Here is a 15,618-nt window from a genome sequence, read left to right as displayed (position 1 = left end):
TTGAAGAATTTAATGTTCATGAATGCAAGTAATAATTATAATAAATAGGCATTATTGTGACGACTTAAAGCCTGTGAAAATTCAAGGGTGAATTATTCCCTTGCTTTCAAGTCTGCAGTTATTTTGAAGTTGATTTGAAATTCACCTTATTAAAAATAGTTTTTCACCTCGGGCTCAGTGAATTAACATTGGTGAATATTTACCTTGACTTCATCTTCAGTTGGCAAATATTCATGGTTATACTTCGCCCTCAGCAAATAAGTGTTAACACTATTTAGTGAGTGTGTTGTACAGGGCTGGGAAAAAAAAAAAAACCCTGTCAGCTCGCCCAGGACAAGAACATCTTCCTCTCGGGCAAGTAACTTTTTCTGTGCACTTGCCGCACGGGCAAGAGCTCAGACAACCCATATGTGGACTAAATTTTTGATAACGATTATGAAACAGAGTAAATTTTAGGCATATAGTTTAATCAAGAGTTTAGATGAAGCTTGAAAAATCTTTATTAAAAGATCAGGCACAGCAAACGTGTGACTTTACAATCAATAACAAACTAAGCTAAAAACCTATGTGTTTACAAATTAAAGTGCATATGACATGAAAAATATTTTCTGCTTATTTGAAAGGCCTTTCAAAATACAGAAGAATGGTGTTTTTCTTTTTGAAATATCTTTTTTCGTTTTAGAGATATTGACGTTTTTCTATTATGCAGATTAGATCAGTGATGATGTCATATTTTTGCAACTAACAATGGTAAAATACTGAGTAAACAATATCTCTAGGAATATTGAAGCAGTGTTCTTTAAACTTGGCACCACAAATGTAAATCACAAAAGAAACAAAATGACACTCTTAGTGCTGTTGCCATAGCAACTCTTTCGGCTCCAGTCTCTTTCTGTCGAAAAACCAAATATCCCCATTTGCAACCTCTTAAGTGAGGCAAAGGGTCCTACTTGGAACAGACATAGTTCCCATATTGTCTGAACTCCCATCATTAGATTGGATGGGATAGAGGATTCTTGGTTGAAGACAAAAACTGGGAATTTCAGTTTTTATTAAGACATGGTAACAGCAGTAAGGGTGTCATTTTGTTTCTTTTGTGATGTACATTTGTGGTGCTAAGTTTCAAGAACACTGCTTCAATATTTTAAGAGATATTGTTTATTCAGTATTTTACCATTTTTAGTTGCAATATGATCTAATTTGCATACCGTAGAATTCCGAAAGTAGCGGCCCCCGTTACTTTCGGTCCCCGTTACTTTCGGATTTAGCAGGCCCAAGGAGCCGCTACTTTCGGGTAGCCGTTACTTTCGGATGGTTAAAAAACGTTTGTAATTGGGCAGTCATTTTACACAAAGAAGACACGTTACATGATACGTATGAAAAGGTCATTCAGGTTACGTATTAACCTGCGATCAGGCGTTACGTATTTATTACCAAAGCACACTGTAACAAAAAAAGGCGCCAAACGTGTGTACAATACAATGAAAAGTAGCGTTCATATTATACGGGAACTAAATACTGTATTATTTGACTCTGATCATACCGTATCTGGCACATACAGCCCTTATATGTAAGTATGAAATTAAATCACAAGTATTTACTGTTCAAATGTTTCAGTCCTTTGATCAGTCCCGCACTCAGGCTGTTCCATCCGCATTTCGCTTTAGAGCAGAGAGTCTTTCAATGTCTTCTTTAAATCTGGAAGGCCACTTTTTATGAAAACTTCGTGAAAACAAGGAATCTCCAGTCCTCCTCCTTGGACCCAAGTGCCTTCTGGAGCACTCCTGGATTGTCCAGTAATCTTGGAACTAATAGAAATATTGCCATCCACTAATGGCTGAAACAGAACTTCAGCCAGAGAATCGGGAATATGCCCCACTGTTTGCTCTGCTGCGTTCGTTGTGCTATCTGTCATTCTGACGGCAATGGCATGCGCTGAATGAGGATTTCCTGGCTCAGGATAGCAAGCACATGTTGAATTAATTCGTGGGTCGGCTCTGTATATATGATCTCCTTTTATCCGTGACTTGATGGTACAGAAATGCTTGAATGCAGCGGCCATAATGTCTGGAGTTGTAGTTAGATTCGGTACGTACGTGCAGTATAACCGTCTGAACTGTTGTGTGAGCAAAGACGAGTCGCATGCGTGACATATGGGTTATTGACCAAGCGTGAGGTCAAGATGGCTGGATATTGGCCAAGTTCTTTTTTTGCGAGTTTATGGGCCGAGACGGAGTCGAGGTCCATAAACTCGCAAAAATAGAACGAGGCCAATATCCAGCCATCTTGGCCGAACAAGCTTGGTCAATAAAGGATTTATTATATTGCTTTCGGAGAAATTTTTCTGGCGGGACACGGCGGGTAGTCCCGAGCGGGCAAGATAGCTCCATCTTGCCCGCTCGGGTAGCCAATCACAGCGCAGGATTTGATTCATCTTCCCCGCTCGCTCGCTCGCCTCGTTTAGGAATCGAGCCACATTTGTCTAGTCTATCAACTTTATTGGTCACAAAATTACAATATACAGGTGACCTTGGGCCCGCGCCTTTGCACAGCAAAATTCGTAATGGGGGAAACATGCTCAGTTTGTGAAGGGGTCACTAAGTGTAAGTGTACGAAATGCAAAGTATTTGTGTGTGCGTTGTGTGCCCCTGAAACAGCTCAAACGGTGAATGAAGTCGAGTACAGACCGATGAAAGGGGTAGGAGTTTGCCTGACATGCCAACAATTACAAAGGCCCGAAATAGACAACGAGGACGATGATACCACGCCGGAGTCGCATTCGTTTCCAGCAAGTCAAAACACTGAATCCAGCGAGAATTCAGAAGGCAGCCAGAACTTAGACGCCAGCCAGAACTCAGACGCTAGCCAGAACTCAGACACCAGTCAGAACTCTGAAGACAAACAGAACTCAGAAGCTAGCCAGAACTCTGAAGCCACTCAGAAGACTGGACAAGCCGAACAGCCGAAGCAACAGTTTCACAAGAGGAAACAGTGGACTCGTGAACAGAAGCTAGAATTTATCGATTTGTATAAGAAGTACAAAAACAAGGCCAAAGCAGCCAGAGAGTTCACAGAACGATATAAAGTTTATCTGAAGTCGAGCACCTACAACCCTTGTATTGCTCAAGAACTTAAGCTGTGGAATGACCCAAGAAAGTCCAGAAAGCCAGGTGCTGGTAGGCAGGCTTCTTATCCGGAAATGGAGAAGCAGCTGTACAGTGAGTTCAAAGATTTACGAAGTAAAGGCATCAAAGTCAAAGAGTGGTGGTTCAGAAACAGATGCAAAGAAATAATGAGAGATAAATATCTTGATGCAGACTTTAAAATGTCTGACCATTGGTTTGTTCGATTCAAAACCCGTTTTGATATATCTCTTTGAAGGCCAACAAATGTTGCCCAGAGCCACCCAGAGACTCTGCGCGTAAACATCCAGCAGTTTCACAGATATATTCGCCGAATGGCAATCAAGACAAAGCAAGGTCTAGCTGATAAAGAAGATGGCATTATTGGTCTTTGGAATTTGAGCGACATCGCCAACATGGATCAGACGCCCCTAGAATTTTTGCTTTAACACAAAAGGGGCGACTTACGAGACAAAAGGAGAAAAGACGGTCTGGACCCGAACCACTGGCAGTGGCCATGAAAAACGGCAATGTACTGTGCAGCTGACTGTATTCGCAGATGGAGAACCACGAATAAAGCCCCGTCTGATATTCAAGGGGACAGGAAAGCGAATCCCTGATAAAGAACTGAAACAGTATGACTCACGCGTTATCGTAAAATTCCAGGAGAACGCATGGTGCGATGAAGAAATGATGATATACTGGGTGAGACATTTGTGGAATTCTCAGAGTACCTTCTTCGGCACAAACGAGAGAAGATCCAGGTTTCTTGTGTATGACCAACACAAAGCACAAACGACGAAGAAGGTGAAGGATATCCTGCAAAATGAATGCAAGGCCACACTGGTGCTAGTTCCACCAGGAGCTACAAGTAAGGTTCAGCCCCTGGATGTCGCAGTCAACAGCGAATTCAAGAAAGCTGTGGATCTCCTGGCAACAGAAGCCATCACCCGAAATCCCGATCAGTTTCTGACAGGAAGATTAAGTGCAAGTGAGAGAAGGATCTTTTTTACCAAATGGACGGGTCAAGCTTGGCAAGAAATTTCTCGTCGCCTACGAGAAACAATTGTTTGTTCTTTTGAGAAATGTGGAATCGCGTTGCCTACTTCAGGGCAACGGGATAACTTCATTCATCTTAGCGGGCTGGAAAACTATTCAGTTGGACATTCCAGCGATGTAGAACAAATATGGTTCCACGGCGAAGATTAGACTACCGTATACAGTTTACGATCGATAGCCCGAAGATTTACCAGTTCCAGTTACGTTACGTTAAACACCGGTACAGGTACCGGTAAAGATGAAATGAGCGAATATTTAAAAGACTGCTTGATTGATTGGAGTTGATCCAAATAGAGATAATTGGTCACATTTTGTTTGTAGTACGACCCTAGTACGGTACCGTATCACCGGTAGTTATTTTATGCAATGCTTTTGAATCGATTTTGAAAATATACACAAGAGACCACTGATTGGTATTTGCTATAAATAAAATAGGAAATTATTCAATTCACTACCAAGTTGTATTTCTAAGCACTTACGTTCGTGTTCAGCAATTTTTTGGGAGCATTTTCCAGTTTCATTGGATAGAACCAAATTTAAATCAAGGTGAATTTCACAATATATGTTGAAGGACTTAAGAACTTGCATGTAGTTGATACAGCTGTAGTGATGTTTTTTTTAAATGTAATTGTCCACATCAGTACAGACCTCTTCCTACTTTTATTTTCTCTGAAAAACGAATTAAAGTTAATTGGAAAAATTGCTTAAAATATAATATCTCAGCAGCTTTTCAAACTCATCAATAATAATCATCATCAAATTCAAACAAATTAGGACCATCACTGTCTGTATCTTAATTAGCTTACATTTTTATGGTTTTACTTCTCTGTTGTCTCCGTAATTTTAATTTCGATTGAGAAGATATGTCAAACACTCAAGACGATGTATCACCACGTTTTGAAACACCTTGAAGTTTGTCAAAAATACTCCGCTCTACGTCTTATTTTCAACTCCATCGTTGCTGTTTGGAAATGTGGTCAAACGTGGTCTTTTGTGTTTGATATATGACTTAAAGTGCCTATGAAATGAAATTTTTGCCTTTTTTTCCCAGAAAATTGAAGTCTATGTTGCATTGATTCATAATTTTCAAATTTAAGCTGTGGTCCGGCACTTAAACAATTTTTTTATGCTTCCAAAGTTGACAAAAATGCAATTGTCATTTTCTGAGGCCTGGAACTGGTGAGGTCATAAGGTTTGTAACTTTTGATCGCGTCACTTTGTGTCATTGTGTTTCCTACAAAGTTACCACTTGAAATGTGAAGGCGAATTAATCAACATGACACGAGCGTGGGACAAAGAAAATTCTGAGTCCCCGACAGGAATCGAGCCCATGACCTCCCAAACACCGGACGGGCGCTCTATCCACTGAGCTACGAGAACTCATGGAGAGCAAGGTCATTTAACTGAGTTTATAGATGACAGGTGTCCTGCATACTGCTAGGATCAACGCTATCGAAGCTTTATTAACTTATCACTACTCACGATGACTTCGATAGCGTTGATACTAGCAGTATGCAGGACACCTGTCATCTATAAACTCAGTTAAATGACCTTGCTCTCCATGAGTTCTCGTAGCTCAGTGGATAGAGCGCCCGTCCGGTGTTCGGGAGGCCATGGGTTCGATTCCTGTCGGGGACTCAGAATTTTTCTTTGTCCCACGCTCATGTCATTTTGATTAATTCACCTTCACATTTCATTACCGAGCTTAAAATTCACCATCTTTATTAACTTATCAAACACAGTAAATGGTTTGAACCCAGGAGTATCAGTAGTTCGTATAGTGTGATCGTCCGGGTGAGTGTAGTTCTGAAAAGAACTGTTGTTGGTGACTGACGTTTCGACAACCTGAGCGGAAGTCATCTTTAGAGTCAAGTGAATGGTGTTTGTCAGTCGATGATGTTATAAGTCTGGTCCATTGAACGTGATTGGTCAGCATAGCCATGATGGTATTGGCTGAAAGACTCGTGTAAAGTTTGTCATCAGTCATTGGTGGGTTTCGATCCGTCTATTGTTAGTCAAGTAGGTCGGTTTTTGGTCCGTGTATTGTTAAGTCGGTCTGTTAGAAGTCCGTTTGTCGGTTTCGTTTCCGTCATGGATAAGTCGTTTGTAAGGCGCCGGTAGTTGTTGACATCTGTTAAGAGGCGTTTGTTCTAGGTTAGTGTACCAGCTTTCCAGCTGAGTCAGTCGTTGAAAATAGTTTGTACTGTAGGTTAAGCACTGAGCAGAGTCCCAGTCAATGCTGTGGTTTGTCAGTGGATGATGTACAGCAATGTGATTGTTGGCATCACCATTTCTCATGGCTCGTTTGTGTTCAGTCAGTCTCGTGTTAAGGTTTCTGCCAGTCTCACCAATGTAGGAAGCCTGGCAGTCGGAGCATTTGATCTTGTAAACTGCTCCCTGTCTGTCGTTAGGTTCGTCTCTGTCTTTCACGTTGGTCAGTTAGTGTCGTAACGTAGTTGTAGGTTTGTGGGCTACACGAATGTTGTAGGGCTGTAGGATCCGTGAGATGGTCTCAGAAGTGCCCTTAATGTAAGGTATAGTCATTGTAGTAACAGGTGTAGGGTTCCTGTTCGTAGCGTCAGCTTCAGTAGGTCGGTAAATGTTTCGTCTAATAAAGTCAGCGTTGTAGTTGTTTATGTGAAAAACACGTTCAAGGTACCTGTTTTCGTCACGTAAGCTGTCCGGTGTGTCACAAACTAGTTGCGAAGGTATAGTCACTGTAGTAACAGGTGTAGGGTTCCTGTTCGTAGCGTCAGCTTCAGTAGGTCGGTAAATGTTTCGTCTAATAAAGTCAGCATTGTAGTTGTTTTTGTGAAAAACACGTTCAAGGTATCTGTTTTCGTCACATAAGCTGTCCGGTGTGTCACAAACTAGTTGCGCTCGTCTCGTCAAAGTCTTTATAGTCGTGGCTTTGTGTGAAGTCAGGTGTTAGGATGATTCGTCAAGTAATCTGTCGGTATGCATCGGTTTTCTGTACACTGTCGTTCGTAGTTCGTTGTTGTCGCGGCTTACCAAACAGTCTAGAAAAGGAAGTTTTCCATTTTCTTCGATCCTTTTAGTAAACTGGATGTCGGCGTTCTCTTCGTTTAGGTGGTCGTGAAAATCGTCAATTTCGTCTTTGTGAACGGCGGTAAAGGTGTCGTCAACGTAGCGCAACCAAGACGGTATCGTTTGTCGGCAAGTTGAAAGGGCGCGTTCCTCCATGTGTTGCATCACAATTTCTGCGACAACAACAGAAACAGGCGACCCCATTGCTGTTCCATGCAACTGTTTGCAGTGTTTACCGTTGTGCTGAAAGTAAGTCGATGTAAGGCAAAGGTTCAGTAAGTCCATGTTCAGTTCAGTCTATCGGTAACGGTAATTTAACAGTAGATTGTTGTATAGCGGTCTCGATACACTGTAATGCCAATTGAAGTGGAATACTGGTGAACAGTGATTTCATATCAAAAGACACAAGTTTGTAGTCGTCTGGTATCTGTACTGTCTTAATAGCGTCAATAAAGTTCTCCGTAGATTGTAGTTTGCGTCTTGATTTGTCAGTAAAGGGTTGCAGTATGGTCGTCAAGTACTTAGACAGTTGATACGTAGGGGACCCACAGAATGACACTATAGGTCGCATCGGCATACCAGGTTTGTGCAGTTTCGGTAGTCCGTAAAGCTTCGGTGGTTGAGGTACTGAGCACCTCAGTCGATAGTAGCGTTGAGTGACAATAGCGTTAGTCTTTTTAAGCGTAAGTATTTTGCTGTTAAGTTTACGTTGAAGTGCTGGCATCGGGTCGCGTTTAAGTTCTTCGTAAGTTTGTTTGTCGCTAACACGTGCGTCCATTTTGTCAAAGTAGTCAGTCTTGTCCATAACAACAGTGACACGTCCTTTATCGGCTGGTACTATGACAATGTTGTTGTCGTTTTTCAGTCGTTTCAGTGCTTGTTGTTCGTCTTTTGTCAAGTTATTGTCACGTATAAAGGCTAATTGTACCGAGATACAATAGACTCGGTCGGTATCCGTTTAGGCGTCACTGAGTGTTTTAGTCCGTAGGACAGTACGTGAGTCTCGGTTTTGTCTAAGGGACGGAAAGAAATATTCCTGACCCAGTTATCGTCAGTTTCGGTCGTTTTCTGTCTTTATTGCGTTGAAGTGTTGTCAGTTTTCGTTCTTGTTCAGTACGAACGCGGTCTGTGGTTTTGTTGGCTCGCCTGTCGGCGATTGTCATAACAGTGTCAAGTAAGTTAGTCGGTAACAGTTGTTTAAGTTTGTCAAGTTGTTGTTGTAGTTTATTGTTGCAGTAGTTGAGTGTTCTGTGACAGTCGTTTATCCGCGCTTTGACCAGACGTCTGTAGGTGGATTTGACGATCTGGATGGCCTCTTGTGTGTTCAACGGAGACTTAAGTTTACAACGCTGACTTTATTAGACGAAACATTTACCGACCTACTGAAGCTGACGCTACGAACAGGAACCCTACACCTGTTACTACAGTGACTATACCTTCGCAACTAGTTTGTGACACACCGGACAGCTTACGTGACGAAAACAGGTACCTTGAACGTGTTTTTCACAAAAACAACTACAACGCTGACTTTATTAGACGAAACATTTACCGACCTACTGAAGCTGACGCTACGAACAGGAACCCTACACCTGTTACTACAATGACTATACCTTACATTAAGGGCACTTCTGAGACCATCTCACGGATCCTACAGCCCTACAACATTCGTGTAGCCCACAAACCTACAACTACGTTACGACACTAACTGACCAACGTGAAAGACAGAGACGAACCTAACGACAGACAGGGAGCAGTTTACAAGATCAAATGCTCCGACTGCCAGGCTTCCTACATTGGTGAGACTGGCAGAAACCTTAACACGAGACTGACTGAACACAAACGAGCCATGAGAAATGGTGATGCCAACAATCACATTGCTGTACATCATCCACTGACAAACCACAGCATTGACTGGGACTCTGCTCAGTGCTTAACCTACAGTACAAACTATTTTCAACGACTGACTCAGCTGGAAAGCTGGTACACTAACCTAGAACAAACGCCTCTTAACAGATGTCAACAACTACCGGCGCCTTACAAACGACTTATCCATGACGGAAACGAAACCGACAAACGGACTTCTAACAGACCGACTTAACAATACACGGACCAAAAACCGACCTACTTGACTAACAATAGACGGATCGAAACCCACCAATGACTGATGACAAACTTTACACGAGTCTTTCAACCAATACCATCATGGCTATGCTGACCAATCACGTTCAACGGACCAGACTTATAACATCATCGACTGACAAACACCATTCACTTGACTCTAAAGATGACTTTCGCTCAGGTTGTCGAAACGTCAGTCACCAACAACAGTTCTTTTCAGAACTACACTCACCCGGACGATCACACTATACGAACTAGTAACTTACCAAAGTTACCACTTGTTGAGCCGTCTTTTTGGCGATTTTTTTTAGTGGAAAATGTCCCCAGACGATGAATTATCCAGTAATACACCATCTTCGTTTGATGTTGAGTCGTTGCAGGTAGCGGGAGAAGGGGAGGGCTCTTTTAATTTGATCGTTCAGGCCTATCAAGTTGAGCCTATTTCCGACGTGGAAGAATGAGACGTGACGGAGGAAGATTAGGACAATGGAGATGGTCGATGCTTTGCGACCTTAGAATCTCGATTTGAAAACAAGGAAACAGTCTGTAGTTGGTAAACTATAAATCTGTCATGCCTTCAATGTTAGAAAATGGTAGAAGCGCTGTTCACTTTGGCAAAAATATTTAACCTGATTTAACCACTTCAGTCGCGGTTGTTTAATAATAGGGAGTTTTAGCAATAATGACGATGGCGACGGCGGGGATCACGCCTTGTAGAAAATGAATTTTTATTGAGTTATTTTTTCGTCGGCGCGTCGGGTATGTTATGGACGGGTCAATGGATGAGTGAGTGAGTGAGAGATGTATGTATGTTACACCAATCAGATTGGATCTACTATAAACAACCAATCAAATTTCTTGTTGTAAAGGTAAATGGTATGTGAGAAGATTTGATCCCGATAGAGTTCAGAACGGCCATATTTATTCTTCTATAAAAGAGGAGGAAGTATTCATATATTGGGTTTACTTCGACATTTTCTGTGGGTTAGGCTGAGGATTTTAGTTATGAAGGAGATGAGCCTTGAGGTTTGAAACAGTTCGTGAGTTAGTAGTATGCAAATGGCACGAGATATTTTCATTTTTAGTTACAAAGGTAACTTGATACTTTTGTTTTTCACAAGGAGTAAATTCAATTAAAGCTGACGAATCGTCATCACTCTTTCCCACGAGATGTTTGCTATCTTTAGTTACAAATGGTAACTTAACACTTTTGTTTTTTTATATAGGAGTAAATTCAATTAGAGTTGACAAGTTATCGGCTATTGTTTCCAGAATATTAAACAAAAAAGAAGCTTTCATTTCTGGACGGTTTTTACGTCTCTTCAGTAGCAGTTTAATAGTTTTATTTGATGACTGCTCAAATGAAGTCAAATGTTTCTATTCATTCATTCATGTTCTTTGAAGACCGCGTGGCACCAAGTTAAAGTGCAATTTAATTAAATCAGACTTTCAACGTGTCAGAGAGGTTTTTTTCTATTTCTTTCTATTTTCGGTGAAGTAGTGTAGTGTTGTGTTGTGTAAGAAGGGTAAACTCGTATAAAATGTGAAAAAGTCTCTTAATTAACTTGAGTATTTTAGAGCAAAAATTCCTCTTGGGGGCTGGAAGGGCTATGTGATCGGTGAGTGAGGGAGTTGTGCATGTGCGCGTGTCACACCAATCACAGTGTGGGTTGTATCAAAGATTGAATCAAATTGCCTGTTAGAAAATAAAATGGTATCTACATTAATCTGGAGACGTGTCAGATTACTGTAGTGTGTTCAGTCAAAGAATTTATGGTGTACTATTTAGCTATCGTACCATGACCGATGTAACATTGCATGTACAGCGTAAATTCCCAATTTCTTTCTTGCTGTACATCGCAACCAAAAACCCGTGTCAAATTAACCAAATCATTACTGTAAACAGCTCCATGAATGCTCCTATCTCCGACACTTCACAAAAAAAATAACTCTTGCACGCCTTGCGTGCCTATGGTTATATAAAAGTCAGTGGTATACCGAGTGGTAACAAATTGGTAAGAACGATATGATATCCTCACATGTGAAGATATCATGTTTGATAACATTTCTCTTACGTCCCTTTAACTACACTTAAATTTGTTGGTGTATGATCGAAACATTTTCGGATCTTCTTCGGTCGTCTTCGGCAATCTTCGGCACTGCGGTTATCTTTGGAAAATGTTCGGAAATGTTCGGAAAATGCTCGGAAACGTTTGTCTGACCTTCGGAACAATTTTGGAAAATCTCGGAAAGTGGTCGGAAGTCTTCGGAAAATCGTCAAAAACGACGTCATCAGCATGTCTATACAATAAAAAGAACATTACTCGTTAGCTCGAAGATATGAATTTTACGTTCTCGTGACAAAAACAATGTCTCACGAGTGATATAGTTCTTGCCACCGTGTAACATCCTCTATATGTTTCACCTTTGAATGTCGCAACTCTGTAAATCTGTTCAGTACGCCTATCGGTCTAAAAACATGCTCAGCCTAAACATGCACCGATAGCGATCAATTCTAAAAGAAGATACGAAAAATTAGCCATTGCAGTTCGCGTTCTCCAAAATACGTAGAAGTTAGTCATTTCACGTTGTTGTTTTACAGAGAACGGCAAAGAAATGTACCAAGATTCAAAACGCACGTGCAGAGCCAGTGTTCTGCTCATTAAACCTTTTGTTTGGTGACGCTCTTGTGGTTTGCTAAAACTCCCTAATAAGCTTACATGTAAGCTTACATCGATTGTGAATCAATTTACACATCAAGTTCGGCAGTAAAAAAAAACAGTCGAAACACTATGAAAAATAAATTCTTCCAGTACCTTTATTTTATCGTTGTTGACCTCATTCTCAGCTGCCATCATCGTCTAAAAAATAGCAGCTTAAGTTTGAAGAAAAATAAATTTGGGTCAATCGATCTGACCTGCTGGCGGTCAACGTAGCCACTGCGTTTTCGATTCTTAAATTCCTTTAATACGAGTTCTTGAAAGGATTTTTGGTCCAAGGGCGACAGCAGTCATTTTGAAATTTCTCCATCCTTCCAAAGATCGTGGACTTGGAGTGATGTCTTTCGAAAAAATAAAAATTTGATTCAGCAACTGTCCGCCATGTTTACTTGCCGAGATGGCAAAGGTGGCCAGCTTAGTAACCAGGCCTCGAAAATGTTACATTCACCGCCTGGAGCGGTGAATATTTAGCTCTTATTAACCGAGCAGGAGGTCTGTATGGGAGAATCTTGACCGAGGTCGTGAGTACAGACCGAATGCAGTGAGGTCTGTACACACGACCGAGGTCAGGTCAGACCGACTGAGCTCGGTTAATAAGATGTTTATTTTATGGCAAACGAGAAAAATTAATTCGTTTAATGTAACTGGTTTGTACAAGCTGACAGTTTGCTTGCGACCGGCGATGAGCTGAACTTGAAATAATTCTGCCAAAGTTTGCTCGTCCTCTTTACTTTTTTCTCATCAGGCTTTTTGGCACCTCCATGAATAAATATTGTTGGAAGAAAATAGTCAATAGTTTTGCATTTTAGTTTGCGACTTTTTCTCCGCAGAATGTAACCGGTCTAGATGCCGGTCTAGATGGGAAAATCTGGACCGCTTTCAATATCGATTTCAGCCAATCAAATTCGTGAATTCGGTAGTTCCCAGTCCTTGTGAGACAGCCATATAATAAAGCGTCATATAAGGAATCGCTCGACCAATCAGATTGCTGGAAACTCTTTGTTGAGCTCTGAAATTATACTAAATTTGGATATAGGTCATTGTATCAACCAGAGGGTCTGTGTTTTTGAGACATCCAGAGGGTCTGAGTTTTTGGGGACTGAGGCGTGAGTTTTTGAGCACTGAGTTTTTGAGATACTCCCTGCTTGTTGACTTCGATCACGAATCGCTCGATGTTCATGTAGCTTAGGTTATTATAAAAGCATTGTTGAAACAATTTTCCCTATATTTGCTATCGCACTCTCGTATTAGTCCTGATTATTGTGCTAACATGCCCTTATAACATTAATGTTATATTACAAGAACAAGGACGCATTTGTTGCTTTGCAGTTGGGCCGGTGTCTCTGAACAATTCGTCAAAATTGTACTCTTCTGACTTCGTCTTTCGGAAACATATGTATGACAATGCCTTCCGTGTAAGTCGTGTTTTTGTAGCTCACCAAAACAGGCCCTCCGGTGATGAAAAACTTCACACTCCTTCACTTGTTTCTCTCAGCTGCCACGATGGCTGGAAGGTTTTGTACACCTTATGACTTCAACTGTCCTAATTTGCATATTTTGACCTCGCACGGAATGTCGCATAGTTTTGACTCGAATTGGTCAACTTTGAAGCAGGGAAAAAAAAAATCGACTTCAATATTGTAGAATATAAAAGTGGGCAAAAATTTCATTTCATTTGGTAGGCACTGTTAACATAATCCCATGCTGATGTCCATTTGTTGTTTAAAGATTTTAATTACAGCTTTAATCATTTCTAGCAAGTTATGTACATTGTAAACACTTGTGAAACCTTGGGAGAACTTGAAAAAGCTGTGTAAGACTTGCCTATGTCTTGTGTTCCTAGCCTTTCTTGTTTTGTCCAACTTCCATTCATGTTTCTGTACTAGCCACATGTATTTATAGAATATTTTTAGGGAAAGGTGTTAAATTTTGCAATTGAAGACGTGATTAAAGTTTAAATATTTCTTTCTTGCAGAGAATGTTTCAGAAGGCTCGTTTGGATTGTGATGAAGGTGGGGGTGACAACTCAAATATATGTTTGCTTGAGCAAGTACCATATGTGCATGTCATTATAAAGGTTGTCCAAAAATTTCGTAGCTAATTCTTAGAATTTTCGGAAAATCATGTGTGACGTTCCAAACAATTTTTGTAATGTGCTGATATGTTCTCAGTAATTTCTTGGAAAATGTTTTGAGTTTCCCAATTCCAGGTAGTTTGTTTAGATGTCAGGCTAAAATTTATACTTCTCCTGAAACAGTGAGTCATCGCCCCCAAAGGAGCTGAGAAACAGATAGGACTGGTACCAAAAGATGAAAACAGAGCATTCTAGGATTATAGCTACTTTGTTCACAATGTGCGGAATTATGCCAGTTTTGATGTATTAGTGAAGTATCTAACCTACTTGGCAACAAAAATTCTTTAAGAGCATTACTTAAAGTCATATTAATTGAGGATAGGATTCATTAATTGACCTTAAGGAATTAGTTTTACACAAGCTGTCACTATTAGCTCATAAACGTTTTTATGGCCTCTCTCCTGCTCCTTAATTGCCCACCTATTTACCAAAAACATACACCGATGTAATTTAAGGAGGATGAAGTTCTCTTTGGCTTGTAAATAAAGCCCAACACTGACTTCGTATGGAAGTCAATTTGTCATAAGGTAGTCGCTCTATGGAACTCTCTAAACAACGAAACTAGAGCTGTTTCCGAAGCGACCTGTTTCAAAATTTATGAGAATGTCCAGCAGGGCTCGACACTAACGGTAGCCAACTAGCCACAGACTAGTAGAAATTTAGTTTTGGCTAGTAGGTTTTCGATTTCCACTAGCCACTTTGGCTAGTCAACAAAATGAAATTGACTGAACTAGTTTCTGTCTCCTTCAAGGAAGACAAGCACAGAATTTACACTTTTCTCGGATTCATTGTGGACATATCATGGTACCGGCCATGTGGTGTTCAGCACGTATGCAAATTTAAGTTTGTCTACTTTTCGCTGGGTGGTACGTGAATGGGGAACTGAACATGTTACTATGTTGAAAGAAATATTTGACAAAGAAGACAGCATTTTCTGAAAGCACGCATCAATGCTCTTTTTTGTTGCGAAATTTTTTCATGTGCAAAATAGTGCGGAGCTGTAAAGAAATAACATTTCATTTAGCATGACAATACATGGGTGATTTGTCGTTGTATGCATACTTACAAACTTACCACTACAGAAATAATTAGATGAGAAAGATTTATTTCCTTCAACATTTAAACCAGCCGTTTTTAGCAGTCGAATTTCGCCAACGACAGTTTACAGTATTGTTCAGATAGTTGTTTTGCTTTTGAAACATTTTTACGGCGCCTGTCTGTGAAGAAGTCTCGACAGTTTTTACAGTGACGTCTTGGGGGTCTCGATATTTTTCCAACGAAGTCTCAGAGAAAAACAGATTCCTGAAAGTCTTTTAAGGAACTAAAACTTTTTTGAAACTAGTTTAAGTTCAGTATAATTACCAACGTTATGTATTAAAGAGAGTCGCTTGCGTTGTGCTTGCTAGTAATTCTGTTG

The 15,618-nt window shown here is 40.6% G+C and overlaps 1 protein-coding gene across 4 annotated transcripts in view; it reads left to right on the top strand.

Moving 5' to 3' along the window:
• Positions 1-15,618, top strand: part of LOC110045022 (uncharacterized) — a 70,527-nt gene that overhangs the window by 9,776 nt on the left and 45,133 nt on the right. For 3 of the 4 annotated variants that reach the window (XM_089274771.1, XM_089274766.1, XM_089274762.1), the window contains exon 4: positions 14,043-14,079. The exons of the other annotated variant lie outside the window; for it this stretch is intronic. In XM_089274771.1, coding sequence (XP_089130897.1) covers positions 14,043-14,079 — 37 coding nt within the window. The remainder of the gene's footprint in view (positions 1-14,042; positions 14,080-15,618) is intronic. 4 annotated transcript variants of the gene reach the window in all.

This window comes from Orbicella faveolata, unplaced genomic scaffold (assembly GCF_042242905.1).
Source record: "Orbicella faveolata isolate gen_17 unplaced genomic scaffold, um_ofav_v1 contig_1, whole genome shotgun sequence".
In the NCBI taxonomy this organism is placed as follows: domain Eukaryota; kingdom Metazoa; phylum Cnidaria; class Anthozoa; order Scleractinia; family Merulinidae; genus Orbicella; species Orbicella faveolata.
The sequence above is the reverse complement of the archived record's forward strand: the minus strand, read 5'-3'. Positions and strand labels throughout refer to the sequence as shown.